The sequence below is a fragment of the Puma concolor genome, chromosome A1, assembly GCF_028749965.1.
Source record: "Puma concolor isolate L17-30 chromosome A1, mPumCon1.1.hap2, whole genome shotgun sequence".
NCBI lineage: Eukaryota > Metazoa > Chordata > Mammalia > Carnivora > Felidae > Puma > Puma concolor.
In genome coordinates this window covers 214,761,045-214,783,098 of record NC_141667.1, presented here as the reverse complement: position 1 = coordinate 214,783,098, position 22,054 = coordinate 214,761,045, and the positions used below count along the sequence as shown (strand labels likewise).

At 39.7% G+C, this 22,054-nt stretch overlaps 1 protein-coding gene across 6 annotated transcripts in view; it reads left to right on the top strand.

The window, feature by feature from the left end:
• ENOX1 (ecto-NOX disulfide-thiol exchanger 1) overlaps nucleotides 1–19,627 on the top strand; it is a 585,762-nt gene extending 566,135 nt beyond the window's left edge. For all 6 annotated transcript variants that reach the window (XM_086711591.1, XM_086711599.1, XM_086711581.1 and 3 more), the window contains one exon: nucleotides 19,240–19,627. In XM_086711591.1, coding sequence (XP_086567717.1) covers nucleotides 19,240–19,416 — 177 coding nt within the window. In that variant the 3' untranslated portion in view covers nucleotides 19,417–19,627. The remainder of the gene's footprint in view (nucleotides 1–19,239) is intronic.
• The last annotated feature ends 2,427 nt before the right edge of the window (nucleotides 19,628–22,054 follow it).

Here is a 22,054-nt window from a genome sequence, read left to right as displayed (position 1 = left end):
ATTCTGGCGGCTTAATCCAACTGGCCATTCCCCTCTCTGCCTCACTATTCCAAGATGCAACAATACTGAAATTGAGGTCAACCAATCACCCTTCAGTGGCCTCTAGGTATTCAAGTGAAAGGGAGAGCTGCACTTCTCTCAATTTAAACCAAAAGCTAGAAAGGATTACACTTAGCAAGAAAAGCACGTCAAGAGCCAAGAGAAGCTGAAAGCTAGGTCTCTTGTGCCAAATAGCTAACTTGTGAATGCAAAAAAAAAAAAAAAAAGTTCTTGGGGCACCTGGGGGGCTCAGTCGGTTAAGTGTCTGACTTCAGCTCAGGTCATGATCTCATGGTTCATGGATTCAAGCCCCACATCGGGCTCTGTGCTGACAGCTCAGAGCCTGGAGCCTGCTTCAGATTCTGTGTCTCCCTCTCTCTCTGCCTCTCTCTCTCTCTCTCTCTTTCTCAAAAAAAAAAAAAAAATTAGAAAATTAAAAAAAAAAGAGCAAAGGCTCTTAAAGAAAATGAAAACCTAGCTGACACATGAATGGTAAAACCAAACAGTTTTATTGTAAACTGTAAAGTTTGAGTGGCCTGCATAGAGGATCAACCCAGGCACAACATTCCCTTAAGCCAAAGCCTAATCTAGAGCAAAGCCCTAACTCTCTTCAATTTGAGGACGGCTGAGAGAGGTGAGGAAGCTGCAGGAGAAAAGTGTGAAGCTAGCAGAGATTGGTTCATAAGGTTTAAGGAAGGAAGCTGTCTCCATAACATGAAAGTATGAGGTGAGGCAGCAAGTGTTGATGTAGAAGCTGCAACACATTATCTAAAAGATCTGGCTGAAATAATGAATGAAGGTGGCCACACTGAACAATAGATTTTCAATGGCTGAAATAATGAACGAAGTTGGCCACACTGAACAACAGATTTTCAATGTAGACAAAACAGCCTTCTGTTAGAAGAAGATGCCATCTTGGACTTTCATAGCTAGAGAGGAGAAGTCAATGCCTGACTTTAAAGCTTCCAAGGACAGGCTGACTCTCTTGCTAGGGGCTAATGCATCTGGTGACCTAACGTTGAAGCCAATGCTCATTTACTGTTCTGGAAACTCTAGGGCCCCTAAGAATTATGCCAAATCTACTCTGCCTGTGCTCTGTAAATGGAAGAACAAAACCTGGATGACAACACCTCTGTTTACAACTTGGTTTACTGAATATTTTAACCTCTCTGTTAAGACCTGTTGCTCAGAAAAAAAATAATTTCATTTCAGTGTATGTCTGCTCACTAACAATGCACCTGATCACCCAAGAGCTCTGATGAAATGTACAAGAGTGATGTTATGTTCATGCCTGCTATGGCAACACCCATTCTGCAGCCCATGGAGCAAGGCATTATTTTGATTTTCAAAGTATATTAAGAAATATACTTCATGGAAACAATAAAGATTAGAGCAGAAATAAAGAAAATAGAAACTAAAGAAACAATAGAACAGAATCAATGAAACCAGGAGCTGGCTCTTTGAAAAGATCAACAAAAATCAATAAAACTTTAGCCAGACTCATTAAAAAAAAAAAAAAAGACTCAAAAATCAGAAATGAGATTAATAACAACCCACCCCACAGAAATACAAAAGACTGTAAGAAAACATTATAAAAAATTATATGCCAAAAAATTATATGCCAAAAAATTGGACAGCTTAGAAGAAATGGATAAATTCCTAGAAACATATAACTTCCCAAAACTGAATCAGGAAAAATGGAAAATTTGAAAACACTGATTATCAGCACTGACGTTGAATTAGTAATCAACAAAAACTCCCAGTAAACACAAGTCTGAGGCCAGACAGCTTCACAGGTGAATTCTACCACATATTTAAAGAAAAGTTGGTACCTATTCTTCTCAAACTATTCCAAAAATTAGAAGAGGAAGAAAGGCTTCCAAATTCATTCTACAAAGCCAGCATTACCCTGATACCAAAACCAAATAAAGACACTACAAAAATGGAGAATGGCAGGCCAATATCTCTGATGAACCTTGATGCAAAAATCCTCAACAAAATATTAGCAAACTGAATGCAGTGATATATTAAAAAAAAAAATCATTCACCATGATCAAGTAGGATTTATCCCTGGGATGCAAGGGTGGTTCAATATTTGCAAGTCAATCCATGTGATACATCTACCTCATCAATAAAAGACGGGATAAAAACCTTACGATCATTTCAATAGACGCAGAAAAAGCCCTTGACAAAGTACAATATCCACTCATGATAAAAAATCTGACCAAAGTAGGTTTAGGGGGAATGTACCTCATTAGAATAAAAGCCATATATGAAAATCCCACAGCTTAAATCAAGCTCGATGGTAAAACAAAAAACAAAACAACAATGACAACAAAACAAAAGCCAAAAAACAAACAAACAAAAAGAACATATTCCCTAAGGTCAAGAACAAGATAGGGATATCCACTCTTACCACTATTATTTGACTTAGTACTGGAAGTCCTAAGTACCTAGTACTTAGTCCAGAAATAAAAGGCATCCAAATTGGTAAGGAAGAAGTTAAACTGGGGGCACCTGGGTGGCTCAGTCAATTAGGCATCCGACTTCGGCTTAGGTCATGATCTCACAATTCACGGGTTGAAGCCCCAGGTTGGACTCTGTGTTGACAGCTCAAAGCCTGGAGCCTGCTTCAGATTCTCTCTCTCTCTCTCTCTCTCTCTCTCTCTCTCTCTCTCTGCCCCTCTCCCACTCACACTCTGTCTCTCAAAAATAAATAAACATTAAAAACAAGAAGTTAAACTGTCACTATTTGCAGATGACATGATAGTATACATAGAAAACCCTAAAGATTTCACCAAAAAAAATGTGCTAAAAGTGATAAATGAATTCAGTAAAGTTGCAGGACACAAAATTAATGTGGATAAATCTGTTGCATCTCTATACACTAATAATAAAGCAGCAGAAAAAAAATTAACAATCCCATTTACAACTGCACCAACAATAACATACTTAGGAATAAACTTAACCAAGGAGGTAAAAGATCTGTGCTCTGAAAACTATAAAACATCTATGTAAGTTTATTTATTTTTGTCAGGGGTTAGAGAGAGGGAGAGAGAGAATTCCAAACAGTCTCTGCACTGTCGGTGTAGAGCCGAACGCAGGGCTTGAACTCACAAGCTGCGAGATCGTGGCCTTAGCCGAAATCAAGAGTCCGACGCTTAACTGACTAGCCACCCAGGCACCACTGAAAACCCTTAAACATTTATGAAAGAAAATGAAGATGACACAAAGAGATGGAAAGTCATTGCATGCATATGGATTGGAAGAACATTGTTAAAATGTCCACACTCCCCAAAGCAGTCTACAGATTTAATGCAATCCCTATCAAAATACCAACAACATTTTTCACACAACTAGAACAAACACTCCTGAAATTTTATGGCACCACAAAAGACCTCAAAGAGCCCAAACAATCTTGAAAAAGAAAACAAACAAACAAACCTGGAGGCATCACAATTCCAGATTTCAAGTTATACTACAAAGCTGTAGTAATCAAGACAGTATGGTACTGGCATGAAAATTGGCACACAGATCAATGGAATAGAATAGAAACCCCACAAAGAAACCTATGCTTACATGGTCAATCTATGACAAATGATGAAAGAATATGCAAAATAAGCAATGGGGAAGAGAGAGACTCTTCAACAAATGGTGCTGGGAGAACTGGCCAAACACATGGAAAAGAATGAAACTGGGCTCCCAGCTTACACCATACACAAAGATAAATTCAAAATGAATTAAGTACCTAAATATAAGACCTGAAACTATGAAAATCCTAGAAGAGAACACAGGCAGTAATTTCTCCAACATTAGTCATAGCAATTTCTTTTTAAATATATTTCCTGAGGCAAGGGAAATAGAAACAAAAATAAACTACTGGGACGTCAAAATAAAAATCTTCTGCACGGCGAAGAAAATGACCAAAAAAAATGGAAGACAACCTATTGAATAAGAGAAGATATATGCGAATCATATCTCTGATAAAGGGTTAGTATCCAAAAAATAGAAAGAATGTATACAACGCAATGCCCAAAAAACAAATAATCCAACCAAAAAAATGGGCAGAAAACATGAAGACAAAAGAAGAAATATAGATGGCCAACAGATCTATGAAAAGATGTTCAACATCACTGATCATCGGGGAAATGTAAATCAAAACTACAATGCGTTATCACCTCACACCTGTTATAATGGTTAAAATCCAAAAAAGAAGAAATAACAAATGTTGAAAGGGATGTGGAGAAATAGAAGTCCTTGTGCACTGTTGGTGGGAATGCAAACTGGTGCAGCCACTCTGGAAAACAGTATGGAGGTTCCTCAAAAAGTTAAAAATGAAAATAAAATAAAGTTAAAAATAGAACCATACAATCCATTAATTCACTACTGGCATTTACCCCCCAAATACAAAAATCCTAGTTCAAAGGGATACATGCACCCCTATATTTACGGCAGAATTATTTATAATGGCTAAACTATGGAAGCAGCCCAAGTATCCATCAACAGATGAATGGATAAAGAAGGTATGATATATATATAATATATAATATATATAATTGGATATTATTCAGCCATAAAACAGAATGAAATCTTGCCATTTGCAACAATATGAATAGAGCCAGAGAGTATAATGCTAAGCAAAATAAATCAGAGAAAGACAAATACCATATGATTTCATTCATATATGGAATTTAAGAAACACAACACATGAGCAAAAGAAAACAAAAGAGAGAGAGAAAGAGAGACAAACCAAGAAACAGACTCTTAACTATAAAGAATAAACTGATGCTTGCCAGAGGGGAGGTAGGGTGGGTGGGTAAAAAACGTGCTGGGGGTTAAGAGTACAGTTACCATGGGGCGCCTGGGTGGCGCAGTCGGTTAAGCGTCCGACTTCAGCCAGGTCACGATCTCGCGGTCCGCGAGTTCCAGCCCCGCGTCGGGCTCTGGCTTGATGGCTCAGAGCCTGGAGCCTGTTTCCGATTCTGTGTCTCCCTCTCTCTCTGCCCCTCCCCCGTTCATGCTCTGTCTCTCTCTGTCCCAAAAATAAATAAACGTTGAAAAAAAAAATTAAAAAAAAATAAATAAAATTAAAAAAAAGAGTACAGTTACCATGAGGAGCACTGAGTAACGTGTAGAAGAGTTGAATCACTATGTTGTACACCTGAAACTAATATAACACTGCATGTTAACTATACTAGAATAAAAATTTTTTAATTAATTTTTTTAAAAAAGAACTCTACTTTGTAAGATTATAGCTGCCATGAATAGTGATTCTTCTGGTGGATGTGGGCAAAGTAAATTGAAAACCTCCTGGAAAGGATTCACTATTAAGGACATTGTGATCCGTGGGAAAAGGTCAAAATACCAACGTTAACAAGAGTTTGGAAGAAGTTCTCCCAGCCCTCAAGGATGTCTTTAAAGGGGTTCAAGACTTCAGAGGACAAAGCGAGTGCAGATATGGTGGCAAAAGCAAGAGAAACTAACATTAGAGTGGAGCCTGAAGACATGACCGCATTGCTGCCGTCTCAAGATGACACGAGCGAATGAAGAAAGAGTTGCCTCTTATGGATGAGCAAAGAAAATGGTTTTCTTAAGATGAGCCCTACGCCCTGTGAAGACGCTCTGAAGATTGCTGAAATGACAACAAAGGATTTAGAATATTACATAAACTTAGTCGATAAAGCTGTGGCAGGGTTTGAGAAGACGGGTTCCCATTGTGAAAGAACTCCTAGTGTGGATATCAGATGGCATTGCTTGCCGCAGAGAAATCGTTCACGAAAGGAAGAGTCAATCGATGTGATCAACTTCCTGGTCTCATTTCAAGAAATTGCCATAGCCATCCCAACCTTCCGCAACAAGCACCCTTATCAGTCAGCAGCCGTTGATATCAGGCAAGACTGTCAACCAGCAAAAAAATTATGACTCGCTGAAAGCTCACATGATGGTTAGCATATTTTAGCAATAAAATATTTTTAATTAAGGTATGTGTATTGTTGCTTAAACACAATGCTATTGCCCACTTAGTCTATAGTATAGTGCATACACAACTTTTATATGCACGGGGAAACCAAAACATTCATTGGACTCACTTGATCGTGATATTCACTTTATTACAGTGGTCTGGAGCCTAACCCACAGTTATCCCTAAGACCTGCCTGTGCTTTTAGGGGTAGCACACCAAACAGGAACATTTCAGAGTTAAACAGATTATAGTGAATTATATATTAGATCACTAGAAATATTGTGCCTCTATTTTCACCACCTCACAATCTCTTCTTATGTTTTCAATTTTCATTTCTGGGCTTCAAACATTTGGAAATATCTCGTGTTCTGTCAGAGAATGTTCAGGTTGTGCTGGGGTCGAGTCCCGGCCCCAACATTCACTGGACCTCTGATTAAGGCATGTAACTTTACCACGGTGAAGCATGGTCCCAGATTCATGATACAGTAATGTTAAAGCCTACTTCATAAGGTTGCTTGTGATTAAATAAGATAGCATGCATACAGCACCTAACGCTGAGGCAGGCCGACTGAAGGCATTGGTTTCTTCAAAAATAGTACTTTAGATACACCATTCCAACCAAGCAAAGTAGGCAAGCCCTTTTTCTTCCTACCCTGTCCTTTGGGAAAAACAGTCAGTGTTTCTAAGCCAACAAGTGTTTGTTCCTAAATGTCAGAATAAAATAAAGACAAGCATCATCCCCACAAATAGTCCATTATATATGCGCAAGTATAAGATTGACATAAGCAAAATAATTCTAATTCTCTAACCTGCAAAGACCTCTATAACTTTTGTCCGTTTATTTTTGAGAGAGAGAAAAAGACAGAGTGTGGGCAGGGGAGGAGGAGGGGCAGAGAGAGGGCTCCAGGAGGGGCAGAGAGGGGGCTATCAGCACAAAGCCTGACATGGGGCTCAAACTCACAAACTGTAAGATCATGACCTGAGCTGAATGAAGTTGGACGCTTAACCAACTGAGCCACCTAGGCGCCACGAGACTTTCGTAACTCTTACAGGCCAACGGGCCGTCACAGTCACAGTGACCCTTAGCACAAAGAAAATGTAGAGCAGGAATTCTTTATTGCAGCTGCTTTTTTACTTATTTGGGATATTTCCAGGAAACAGTAATCAGGGTCAAATACATTCAACTGTGAAGAAACTAAAGCACTCTGGGCAAGTGCCATTTTGAATGATGGTCAACTAGGTATACAGTATACAAGGATTAAATAAAGTATTAATTATGGTTTTTTTTAACCCAGCAGAAGCATTATCAGGAAAAATTATGGGTGTAGCTGAAGCATGCGATAGTATTATTTTAGAGAACTTACACATGTATTATGGTTGCTGAAAGTATCAAAGTAAATGACTCCAGTAAACCTACTAATTACAGACTGGTTGTTAATAAAATCAGCCGTTCTAGTCTAAGATTTTAACGGTCTGCTCTCAGAACTGTATAGACACTCAAACAATAAAGCTCAGATGTTTATACTACACATTTTGCCTCGTATATAATTTATCAGTACAGGGTTATGTAATGGAACGTTCTTCCTTCATGGGAAAAAACAGACTTATAAAAATAAATTGCAGACATTTTACAGTAGAAAATGGTACTTTTCTACACAAAGCAAAAAAGTGGTTAATGTACAATAGAAAGTGCATTGCATGTAATGAAATGCATTTTTTTTTGTCTAGCAAATATATTTATTGTGTGTTGAAAATTGTAATATCTTCCCCGGCACAAAGAAATTTCTATTATAAAGTCCATTTGCTATTGTAGGGAACGAAACCCTTTTTCTTGTTTACTAAAGTCGTCTATCTTAATATCAGCCCACAACACTGTCAAGTTCACTTAAGAAGAGCTATGTGTAGATAAGAATAGGGCTGAATCAGAAACCAGAATATTCCATTTCATCTGCGTTTCATAGCTGAGCAAGTGCTGTGTAATCCACTACATCTGGTAGCAATCTCTTCTTGGAAAGCTTTCTTCTTTTCAGAAGAAAAAGCTAAAAATTGGTCAATTTGAAGCTCTCATCAATAAATAAATCTTTTGCCTTTGAATATGTTTATGCATAAGTGAGGACTTGTTTCTCTAGTATTTTTGAGCTTTCAGAATGTGAAGTATGGGCTGGAAAATCAAACACTGTCTTCAGGTGGAGATAATGTATGAAAACCATTGTGGGCCGTTTATTAAATAGACATTGATTGTTACATCAAATCAACATGTCATGCATCATTTTTATGACTTACCATCATAGTAAATCAAGTTTCACACAGGAAGTGCTATGAATTCTTAGGATATTTGTCAATTTCTAACCTGAGCAAGGACGGAATAAGGTTTTGCACCTCATTATCTGCTCCTTGAGCAGATAAAGGTAACTTTGGTTCAAAGCATGCCAAAGAAAAGGCTTTGGGCTGCTGCAGTTACCTATAGTCTGGTAACTATAGGTAGCAAAGGAAAGACAATGAAATCTGTGCCAGTCTGTAGTCAAGTATTTTGTATTGCTGCTTACTCTTAGGGGCTGGCAAATGAGGCTTCCAGACTTTTGGTCATGGAAGGGGTAGATCACCTGGTCGTAGACACAGTATAGTGAGGTATTCAAGAGCACTTTTTTCTGGAATCTGCCCCAGTGAGTAATCATAGTGACTCAATCTCTGAAATAGGGATAATAGTAACACCTATCTCATAGAGTCTTTTTGTAATTGTATCCATTGACTAGGTCTTACTAGGTCACCTGAGGTTATAAAACTCTTCTAGCAAAAGTTTTCAAACTCAGAGCCTCACACAGGCCACTGCCAATTGAAAACTATTTCCTTTTAGAGGTTACCACTGACATATCCAATAGAATCAGCTTCCTGAGTCCTCTCTGGAATAACAAATATTTTAATACACTGTAACAGGAAATCCCCCATGGTCCCAAGAGCCCGGTGGACTGTGCAGAACTAGAACCTAGACTTCCAGAGGACTGCAGGTTCCCATGGCCTCCCTGGGAGATTTCAGGCTCTCGTGAAATGAATGAATAACCAGTAAAGTTCCTAACTCAAACCAGGCCTCTTGGAAGAGAGCCTTGGCAAAGACGAACCTGGTGTGTTTTCTCAAATATAAAGTATTTCAGAGGAAATAGAACATTCCACTCTTGAGACATAGAAAGGACAAGATATCTTGTCCCCAATCTTCTATCTCCAATAAGGATGGGACATCGTGGTGGGAAAACCAAAGACAGGAAATCCATCTTGTGCTACTCTGTTTCATGGATTACAGGAGGGCAGCAACATGGGGGTATTGCCCATATTTCCCTACCATCCAGGTTTAAAGAAGGACATAGGGGGAGAAGGCGTGAGAAACTGCTCATAACTGCCGTTTGGAATTTTTCAAATCTGGACGTGTAGAAACACCTGCTTTGTTTTTATAACCCTTTGACTCCTATTTCATATTTCCTTCTTTTACCATTGGGCTTTGCCCCATGAGTATTCGTCTCACTGTCTCACTGATTTATCAGATCAAGTGCAGTGGTATTTTTTAATAAACTGGGAAGAACACTTATCCCATGCATATATACATGCCCTAATGCACACGTGTACAGATATGTATATATTCATACACATGCACACTAATGAAAATTTGTGTACACACACAATGTAAATGTACACGCAGGTAGCCACATTTATGCACGTTCGCTTCACTGACACTCAAACACCTCTGCTTTTGGCAATCATTTTTTCCCCTCAGGTTCTTTCCTCTCTTCTTTCTATATCGATCAGCTATTCACTCTTCAACTATGACAAGTAAGAGAAGATGCCGCTCAACCCTGTAGGTAATAAACATAGGGAGCTTACTTTGAAAAGAGAATACTGGCAAGAAATGTAGGTAGATTTGAAAATATTTCAAATAAATTTATAAAGGAGCCAGAAAAGGCAAAGAAACGGAGACAGCTAGCCCATGAGGACATCAGCGAGCCCTGTTCTGGGAGATTCCAATACTTTCACAGACATAATCCCAAGGAGATGGAGTTTATTAACAGGCCCCATTTAATGGCCAATCTGTACTCACACCTCTTTCCCTGTAACTATGTAATCGCCTCTCACTCTACCTCTAGACTTGGTCATTTGCCCTGCTTTGGCAAAGAGATGTTGGCAGAGGCTCAACAAGCACGTGCCTGTTTCTATGCCCCCTTGCATGACTGGGTTTGGACACTCTTGCACTATGACACGGCTATGAGAACATAGTTGGACTAGCCCATGGGAGGATGAGCTGTTTAGGTAAGGGGGCAAGCCAAGGCCATCCTAGATTAGCTGAAAGCCAGCTAATGGTTCAACAGAACATATCAAAGACAAGAACTGCAATTCATCTTCAATTGCTCATCCGTAGACTTGAGTTAAATCAGTGGTTGTGTTAAGCTACCGAGTTTTGGGGGTTGACTTGTTATATAGCATTATTTGCAGCAACAGATAACTAACACAGAAATTATTTAGAATCAGGGTACCGTTATAACCAAGACTAAAAAATGTGGCCCTGGCTTTGAGAGTAGGCAGCGGACAGAGGCTAGAAAAGCAGTAAGAAAACTGCTCCAAAAAGATGCAAAAATGACATGGGTTATGTAGCAGCAGAGAAGAAAAATGGTAAAAACCACCACCACAGGTGGTCCTTCAGAAGATAGAAAATATATTAAGGACATTCGGGATTTAAGCGGTAACATTTCCAGGCAGAATGTTCAAAGTATCAGTGGCTCTTACTACCCATATATCGATAAGGTTCTACAACAAAGAGAAGGGTTAGAGAAATAAGTAAGTGTTTAAGCATATTTAGAGGGACCATAACGAGACAGAACTTCTTGGCTGGAAAATAAAATTGTTTCTCACCTCTAGCCTTCCAGTTAGCAAAAAATTCTCAAAGTAAAATACATCCTGGGGCAAGTATCTAATTAAATATTTATCTTTAAGGCTTTTTATTACAACCCCTGAAAGAAATGAAGAAGAACCTAGCAGATCCTGTAAGCTAGACAAAAGGGCTGCTACAAATCTAAAGAGTACTGCCCCACAGCAACCTGACTTGTCCACATAAGTGATTAAGTTTTGAGAGAGATAGAGCTCTAACCATATTGTAGGTGTTGCTTTTGGCTCATCAGATTTATAAGAAACCCACAACAAATATTGAGGGTACAGTATTGCCAAAAGCCTCACCAATTTATATTAAAAGAAACTGAGACTGTCCAAAATGTCAAGAAAACCTCTGAGCTTTCCATTTCCGCAAGTAGGAAGCAGACTGAGAACACCATTCAAAGCACACAGAAAGAGCTAAGCATGGCAGAAAAGTAAAGATACCTCAGATGGTACAGCACAGAACTACAGAAAACAATGGATTGGACGGTCACTCTCAGGGAGAACTAAGGCCTAAGCAAGGAATATTCCACTCCTCTGAATTGGTGGTCCTGGTGGCATTTGCAAGGCCAGACGTGAGTTGCTATAAACTAGTGCCTCTTATGTGGTTTCCATTCTTCTTCTTTTTAAATGAGATAATGTACTACCCACAGTGCAGAGAGGTGAACGGGGGGAGAGAAAAGCCACGGAGCTGCAGAGGGTAGGGAGCTGTTTTCACAGAGGGAGGACAGAGAGAAAGGGGGAGAGTGCGATGCCTTGGGGTCGCCCAAGGAAAGCACTCCCCCAAAAGTAGCTGAAGAGAGAAAGAGTGAAAACACTTGCAGGGAACCAGACAAGAAATCTGTTCCCCAAACTTACTGACAGGAGAAAGAGCAGAGTTTCAATACAGCAGAGTCTGAAGGTTCAGAGCTCAGTACCTGGCGGTGCTCTGGTGGGGAAGTAGGGCAAATCCCCAGGATCGGGAAAGGCTATCTGAAGAGTCCGTGTGCCACACAGGGAGAGTGGTTCCCCTGCTTGAAGTGCGGTTGGTAGAGGCCATATGGCTTCCCTGTGGGCCAAGGTCCTAGTGGACCTTGGAGAGCAGCCATGTTTGCTAGTATTGGGACAAAGACACCAGAGTGCAGTGAACCCTGGCACCAACTGTGTACTGTGATTTGCCATAAACTCTGAACCTCTGCCATCGCATGATCACGTGAACGTATCCAGGGCAAGCTGGCACCTGGCCATTGCTCAGCAAGACCCTCTCCCAGAGAGGTGGCATGGGTTCAAGCTGCAAGGGTCTATGAAGTGTGGGGTTTTGAAACATAATCCCATCTGAGATAAAACTTTGGAGGGAGGCACCACCTGGCAGGCAGACAGCTTGGACATGGACAGAGTAGAGCCGGGGAGTGGAGAGAGGCCTGAGACAAAGAAGGGATGCTTGATTGTGGGTCGGCAAGAGGGCAAAGGTCCCGCACCAGAGACTAGGGAGCTAGGTGAGGCCATTTTCACCATTACCATGCATGCACTGAGCGTGCATATGTGGGCGTGCGTGTGCACACGTGCACATGCATACACACCCATCCCAGTAAGCTTAGCAGTGCCACCAAATGGAGAATGGAGCCATTACACAAAGCCCCGCCCAACTACACCCTCCAGGCTCGTTCCCCAGAAGACCAGCACAAATCCCTCCACCTGCTTAGTCTAAGGACAACAGTGTTTCAAAGTTTCAGTTCTAGAGGAAACTGGATGTAACTTCACTGGGGCTTCTGTGTTTGCTGGTTCCTTTATTTGTTCATTTTCTTGGCTTCTGTTTTTGCTTACATTGTTTTCTTCCTTTTTTCTTTCTTTTTCTCTTTCTTGAATACAGGAAGAGCAAATTTCTTTTTATTTTTCTATTTTCAAATTTTTAATTCAATTTTCTTTTCTTTTTTTGATTCTATTTTACTATTAATTTTTTTAATTTTTCAACTTCTTTAACCTTTTTTATTCTTCCCTTTCTCTTTTTTCTCTATTCCATCCAGATAGGCCTCTTTCAACAAGCAGACTAATCCAGCTTCCTTTACTTGGTTTTATTTTGTTTTCTTTTTAACTTTTTAACTTTTATTTTTTATTATTTTTTTTTCTTCCTCCAAAATGACAAGACAGAAGATAACTCAGACTTAGAGAACTCAGTGACTTATTGAAAAGGAATAATATTCGAATCATAGGAGTCCCAAAAGATGAAGAGAGAGAAAAAGGAGCAGAAGGTTTATGTGAGCAAATTATAGTTGAAAACTTTGCTAATCTGAGGAAGGACACAGACATCAAAATCTAACAAGTACAGAGAACTCACATTAGACTCAACAAAAACTGAGCATCACCGAGGAATATCATAGTCAAATTCACAAAATACACGGACAAGGAAAAAAATTATGAAAGCAGCAAGGGGAAAAAGTCCTTAACCTATAAGGAAAGACAGATCAGGTTCACAGCAGATGTGTCCACAGAAACTTGGCAGGCCACAAGGGAGTGGCAGGATATATTCAATGTGCTGAACTGGAAGAATATGCAGTCTAAAATTCTTTATCCAGCAAGGCTATCATTCAAAGTAGAATGAAAGATAAAGAGTTTCCCAGACAAACAAAAACTAAAGGAGTTTGTGACCACTAAACCAGCCCTGCAAGAAATTTTAAGAGGGACTCTTTGAGTGGAGAAAAAACAAAAAGACCAAAAGCAACAAAGCATAGAAAGGACCGGAGAGCATCACCAGAAACACCAAGTCTATAGGTCACACAATGGCACTAAATTCATCTTTTAATAATCACTCTAAATGTAAATGGACTAAATGCTCCAATCAAAAGACATAGGGTATAAGAATGGATAAGAAACAAGACCCATATATCTGCGCTTACAAGAGACTCATTTGAGACCTAAAGACACCTGCAGATTGAAATTAAGGGGATGGAGAACCATCTATCATGCTAGTGGATGCCAAAAGAAAGCCAGAGTAGTCATACTTTTATCAGACAAACTAGATTTTAAAACAAAGACTGTAACAAGAGATGAAGATGAGCATTATATCATAATTAAGAGGTCTATCCACCAAGAAGATCTAACATTGTAAATATTTATGCCCCCAACTTGGCAAAAAATATATATAAATCAATTAATCACAAACATAAAGAAATTTAAAACAATATCATAATAATAGGGGATTTCAACATCCCACATACAGAAATGGACAGATCTAAGCAGAAAATCAACAAGGAAACAATGGCTTTGAATGACACACTGAACTGGATGGACCTGACAGCTATACGCAGAATATTTCATCCTAAATTAGCAGAATATGCATTCTTCTCAAGTGCACATGGAACATTCTCCAGAATAGATCACATCCTGGGTCACAAATCAACCCTCAACAAATACAAAAAGATTGATATCATACTATGTATATTTTCAGACCACAAGGCTATGAAACCTGAAATCAACTACAAGAAAAAATTTGGAAAGACCACAAATACTTGCAGATTAAAGAACATCCGACTAAAGAATAAATGGATTAATCAAGAAATTAAAGAGGAAATTAAAAAGTACATGGAAATAAATGAAAATGAAAACACAACAGTCCAAAACCTCTGGGAAGCAGCAAAGGCAGTCATAAGAGGGAAGTGTGTAGTAATCCAGGCCTTCCTAAAGAAGGAAGAAATGTCTTAGGTACACAACCTAACCTTATACCTAAAGGAACTGGAAAACAAACAGCAAATAAAGCCCAAAGTCATCAGAAGAAGAGAAACAAAAAAGATGAGAGCAGAAATCAATGATTTTGAAATCAAAATAACACACCAGATCAATAAAACCAGGAGCTGGTTCTTTGAAAGAATTAACAAAATTGATAAACCCCTAGCCAGATTTATCAAAAAGAAAAATGTAATGACCCAAATAAATAAAATCACGAATGAAAGGGGAGAGATGGCAAACAACACCACAGAAATACAAACAATAATTAGAGAATATTATGAGCAATTATATCCCAACAAATTGGTAATCTGGAAGAAATAAACACACTCCTAGAAACATAAAACCTACCAAAACTGAAACAGGAAGAAATAGAATATTGGAACAGACCCATAACCATTAAAGAAATTGAATCAGTAACCAAAATTTCCCAACAAACAGAAATCCAGGGCCAGATGGCTTTCCAGGGGAATTCTACCACCATTTAAAGAAGAGTTAGCACCTATTCTTTTGAAGTTGTTCCAAAAAATAGAAGTGGAAGGAAAACTTCCAAACTCATTCTATGAGGCCAGAATTATCTTGATTCCAAAACCAGACAAAGACCCCACTTAAAAGGAAAACTACAAACCAATTTCCCTGATGAACATGGATGCAAAAATTCTCAACAAAATACTAGCAAACTGGTTCCAATAATACATTAAAAGAATTATTCACCATGATCAAGTGGGGTTTATTCCTGGGCTGTAGGATTGGTTCTATATCCACATACCAATCAATGTGATACACACATTAATAAAAAAACAAAAGGATAAGAACCACATGATCTTCTCAATACATGTAGAAAAAAACATTTGAGGGGCGCCTGGGTGGCTCAGTCAGTTGAGCGTCCGACTCTTGATTTCAGCTCGGATCATGATTCCAGGGTCCTGGGATTGAGCCCCACATTGGGCTCTGTGCTGAGCGTGGAGCCTGCTTGAGATTCTCTCTCTCTCCCTCTGCCCCCCTCCCCCTTCAATGCTCTCTCTCTCTCTAAAATTAAAAAAAAATAAATAAAATTTTAAAAAAAGAAGAAAAAGGATTTGACAAAATACAGCATCCTTTCTTGATAAAAGCCCTCAAGAAAGTGGGGGTAGAAAGAACATACCTCAAGATCATAAATGCCATATATAAAAGACCCACAGCTAATATCATCCTCAAAGGGAAAAACTGAGAGCTTTCCCCCTAAGGTCAGGAACACAACAGGGATGTCCACTCTCCCACTGTTGTTCAACACAGTGTTGGAAGTCCAAGCCTCAGCAATCACACAACAAAAAGAAATAGAAGGCTTTCAAATTGGCAAGGAAGAAGTCAAAACGTTCACTCTTCACGGACAACATAATATTCTATGTGTAAAACCCAAACGACTCCACCAAAAAACTGCTAGAACTGATACATGAATTCAGCAAAGTTGCAGAATAGAAAATCAATGTACAGAAATCTGTGGCATTTCCATACACCAATAATAAAGCAGCAGAAAGAGAAATCAAGGAATTGATCACATTTACAATTGCACCAAACACCATAAAATACCTAGGAATAAACTTAACCGAAGGGGTAAAAGATTTATACACTGAAAACTATAGAAAGCTTATGAAAGAAACTGAAAAAGGCGCAAAGAAATGGAAAAACATTCCATACTCATGGATTGAACAAACAAATATTGTTAAAATGTCGATGCTACCCAAAGCAACGTACATATTCAATGCAATCCCTTTCCAAGTAATACCAGAATTCTTCACAGACCTAGAACAAACAATTCTAATATTTGTATGGAACCATAAATGACCCCAATAGCCAAAGTAATGTTGAAAAAGAAAACCAAAGCTGGAAGCATCACAATTCCAAACTTCAAACTGTATTACAAATCTGTAATCATCAAGACAGCTATGGTATTGGCACAAAAATGAGCACATAGATCAAAGATACAGAATAGAAAATCCAGAAATGGACCTACAGCTATATGGTCAACTCATTTTTGACAAAGCAGGAAAGAATATCCAACTGAAAAAAGACAGTCTCTTCGGCAAATGGTGTTAGGAAAACTGGACAGCAACGTGCAAAAGAATGAACCTGGACCACTTTCTTACACCAGACACAAAAATAAATTCAAAACGGATGCAAGACCTAAATGTAAGACAGAAAACCATCAAAATCCTAGAGGAGAAAATAGGCAACAACCTCTTTGACCTTGGCCAGAGCAACTTCTTACTAGGCAGGTCTCTGGAGGCAAGGAAAACAAAAACAAACATGAACTATTGGGACCTCATCAAGATAAAAAGCCTCTGCACAGCAAAGGAAACACTCAACAAAACTAAAAGACAGCCGACAGAATGGGAGAAGATATTTGCAAATGACGTACCAGATGAAGGGTTAGCATCCAAAATCTATAAAGAGCTTATCAAACTCAACACACAAAAATACCATCCAGAGAAGAAATGGGCAGAAGACATGAATAGACACTTTTCCAAAGAAGACATCCAGATGGCTAACAGACACATGAAAAGATGCTCAACATCACTCATCATCAGGGAATACAAATCAAAACCACAATGAGATACCACCTCACACCTGTCAGAATTGTCATAATGAACAACTCAGGAAACCACAGATGTTGGTGAGAATGAGGAGAAAGGGAATAATTTTGCTGCTGATGGGAATGCAAACTGCTACAGCCACTCTGGAAAGCAGTATGGAGGGTCCTTAAAAAATTAAAAATAGAACTACCCTATGACCCAGCAATTGCACTACTATGGATTTATCCAAAGGACACAAAAATGCTGATTCAAAGGGGCACATGCACCCAATGTTTATAGCAGCACTATCAAAATAGCCAAAGTTTGGAAAGAGCCCAAATGTCCATTGACTGATGAACGGATAAAGAAGTTGTGGTATATATATGTAATGGAATATTACTCAGCAACTAAAAAGAATGAAATCTTGCCATTTGCAGCAACATGGATGGAACTAGAGTGTATTATGCTAAGCAAAATTAGTCAGAGAAAGACAAGAATCATACGACTTCACTCATATGGAATTTAAGATACAAAAAATATGAACATAAAGGAAGGGAAGGAAAAATAATATAAAAACAGGGAGGTGGACAAACCATAAGAGACTTAGATATAAACTGAGGGTTGCTGGAGGGGTTTTGGGTGTGGGGATGAACTAAATGGGCAAGGGGTACTAAGGAGGACACCTGTTGGGATGAGCGCTGGGTGTTATACGTAAGTAATAAATCACTAAATTCTATTCCTGAAATAATAATTACAACATATGTTAACTAACTTGGATGTAAATTAAAAATAATTAAAAATGAATTAATCTATTTAAAAAAAGATATGTGTGTGTGTGTGTATACACACACAATGGACTATTACTCGGTGATCAGAAAGAATGAAATTTTGCCATTTGCAATAATATGGATGGAACTAGAGTGTATGACACTAAGTGAAGTCAGTCAGAGAAAAATAAATTCATATGATTTCACTCATATGTGGAATTTAAGAAACAAAACAGATGAACATAGGGGAAGGGAAGCAAAAATAAGATACAAAGAGAGAGGGAGGCAAACCGTAAGAGAGTCTTCAATACAGGGAACAAACTGAGGGTTGTTGGAGGGGTGTTGGGTAGGGGGATGGGCCAAATGGACAAGAGACACTATGGAGGACACTTGTTGGGATGAGCACTGGGTGTCATATGTAAGTGATGAACCACTGAATTCTACTCCTGAAATAATGATTACACTGTATGTTAACTCGGATTTAAATTTTAAAAAAGGTAATTGATTATTAAAAAGGTAATTATTATGAGCAGCAAGATAGCAAGCCTCAACGCACTTTCCAACCCTTTGCTTGGACCAACACTTACTCACAACTGATTGGCCAAAATAAGTTAATGACTGGGCTCAGAAACAAGGGGTGAGATCATCAACCCTACCGTCGTTCCCAAACCATCTTCTATGAAAACCAATGTCCCACAGATGCCTTAAGATGTTCCAAAAAAGGGGGGCGCCTGGGTGGCACAGTCGGTTAAGCGTCCGACTTCAGCCAGGTCACGATCTCACGGTCCGTGAGTTCGAGCCCCGCATCAGGCTCTGGGCTGATGGCTCAGAGCCTGGAGCCTGTTTCCGATTCTGTGTCTCCCTCTCTCTCTGCCCCTCCCCCATTCATGCTCTGTCTCTCTCTGTCCCAAAAATAAATAAACGTTGAAAAAAAAAAAATTAAAAAAAAAAAAAAAAAAGATGTTCCAAAAAAGGGTTCTATGGTCATACAAATTTGTGAAACGCTGCGTATTATAGCTTCCAGGTGAGTCATAGTCCTCATTAAGTTATTAAAGACTCTGAGAATTCCCATATCTGTTTACCCTGGTTTAATTGTTCTCTGCCACACTCATTTAGTCATGAAACACACTAATCACACAAAACTTTCAAACACAGCTTACCCAAGTATTCCCTGAATCCAAGTATTCATACCAAGTTATGAAAACTCCTTGTAATAGTTACATTATAATAGAGAGATTTGGGTGACCCAGAAGTTTTCATGGCACCGGTAATATAAACTGCTCATGGTAGTTATTTTCTCTATTCCTAGACGAGAAAGGAAAAACAAGAAGAGTTCAGCAAGACCCACAGAAAGAGAATGGCAAAGCGGGGATGCATATCCACATCTGCCTGCACACCCATCATCTTTTTATCTCCCTACCGTCAATGGTGGAATGTCAGGCACCGTGACAAAGGGCAGGGGAGGCAGCGCATGACGATAGTCTAGTACTTGAAGAATGTTTGCTTTAGTCCTGGCTTTGCCACTACATGATCTTGAGCGGGTCACCACCTTCTTAATAGAGTATATTGGAAACACCATTCTTTTTGCTCCCTTGTAACTCCAAGAATCTGGAAAATATTTTGATGAACAGCTCATTGGGACGTAAGAATCCTCTGAGGCATTCCCATCTGCCACCATAAAAATGACCTAAAACTTACTGCCTTGTCATTAATCTGGTCCTGAACATAACAGATTCATTTTTTCATCTGTTTATTTCAATCACTTAAGATATTCAAAATATCCTTCCAGCCTGAAACTCTTCCCTTGCCCTTTCTAATTTTCCAGTGAAGTCTCGATGATGTATTCCAGTGAGGGCATATTAATATTCTGAGGAAATACAATACCTGTGCTGCAGACACTAATTTTAGAACATTCATCACTGAGGATGGTTTTCTTCTTCCTGTCCTAATTTTTTTTTTTTTAGGTTGTCAGCCTGTTGGACTACGTTAAGCTAGGTGGTGACTTTCCTTTATTAAACATTTCTTTCCTGAGGGCTTGCCCTTTGTTAGGACTGGCAGGAGGCCCAAAAAAGGGAGAACCTAGAGCCCTGGGACGCTCTAACCTTGCTCTCTAACTAAGGAGATAAAACTTCGAGCAATAGGAGACCACACAGAAAGCACCAACGGAACAGCGGAAACAAGGTCACTTTGTCAGGAAAGCTATTTTACGGTCATGGATTCCATCTTGGCTTTACCCCACCCTCGTGCTGAGGCAATAAGGTGAACTGGTCTCAAAATCATTTCCAACTCTATGACCTAATGTCTGGTTTGGGTACAGCAGCACCCACAGCACCACATGAGGCATTCGATGAAATACTTTGTCTTGCGGGCATTATCTAAACTACATTTGAGTCTCCTGTCTCCGGAAAAAGCAGTATGACCCCTAACCTTTTATTGCCACCAGCTGAACAGTACATACTAGGATTGCGCTGGGAGCAGTAACTACCAGAAGTCTCGGCTCCAGAAAGCTGCCTGGATCTGGTTATGGAAGGTTCCAGGAGTGAAGCGGCCAGCAACAGGAGTGGCTCCAGGGGCAGCGGCCAACTTGAGTACAACCCACTGGCCAGTACTCCTGGAGGATGTGACACGACATCGGGTTTTCAATAGCAACAATGGCACGAGCTGCCTGCAGAGCTTCTCCCAGGCTGTCTTCAGATTTATGGTGCAGATGCCATATGCAGATATCCTTTTGTAGATATCTGGAAGTCAAGGTTGATGCCATCTGAGCAGGCTTCCTGCTGCAAGAAATTTCAGGACTTCCTCCTCCTTCATCTGTAGGACCTCAAGGGCTCTGGACATTGTCAAAGTTTCCCTTTAACTTATGACAGAAACTCAGGACAACACTGTGTGGACCCCTCTCTAGGTGATGGGGAAAGGCTCCTTATCCCTATTTAAAGGCTGAGTAAACAGATGCACAGAGATGTTTGTAACTTGACCACGATCACTCCGCTACTCCACGGCAGGACTGGACAAGTTCCGGAATGCTTTGCTCACCTGCTGGTTCTTTGAAAGAAAAGAGAGTTTGGTATTAACAAGCGCCTCTAGTGGCCCAGAGCTCTCCAAAGTAACAGAACCAATACAAAGGGGACACATACATGGAGAGAGAAAGAGAAGAAGGCCATGTAATTACAAGGCTAGCAAATTCAAAATTTGTAGGGCAGGTCAATGGGCAAGTAATTCAGGGTGATGTTGCCATCTTGCCACTGAAAACTGCAGAGCAGGCCAGCGGGCTGGAAACTCAGGCAGAATTTCTATGTGGCTGTCTTGATGCAAATTTCTTCTTCTTTGGGAAAGCTATCTTTACCCTTGATTCCTTTAGATTGGATGGAGAATAATATGCTTTTCCTGAAAATCTGATTTAAACATTAATACGCCTAAATAATACCTTCACGGCAATACCGAGACCAGTGTTTCACCAAACTCTAGAGCACTAGACAGGGCACAACAACCTATTCGAGTTGACACTTAAAATTAACCATCACCCCCAAGAAACAAGAGTAAGGCAGAAGTATTGTTCTTAGCATCCACTGAGTGATCAAAGGGAAGCTGGCCCTTTCAAGTCCAGCAGGAAGGAGGCACGGTGCTCAGTGCATCAAAAACAAGAACAAAGTAGTGGGAAAGGCACCAAGTGGATTAGCACAGAGACTAGAAGGAAAGTGTCGAAAGCCAAGCACATTCAGAGAAGGGAGGCAGAGGGGAATGATACCCCTGGGTAGGGGCAGCCCATGACACTGCAGGAATAAGCCAACCAATATGGCTTCCTTCCTTGAAATACATGCTTGCGAATTAGATCCAACTTGTTTTAGATAAGTCTCCGTGTTAACAGATAAGGTGTGGCACAGTCATGGAAATAATGTGGTTTTAAAGAGCTCTGGAAACCTGCTTCCCATCTAAAATTCCTCTTCTCTCATCCCGAATGGCTTTTAAGGGTGTTCATTGATGGTAAGCACATGAACATACGCGCTGAGCTCTTGCAAATGTTCCATCTAGAGACAAGCATGTGGGGCCTGAGCACAAGCTAACAAGCTTTCTTTGCAAGAGGGATTTCCACTGCCTACAATCCCTTCTCGTGCTGTCTGCATCCC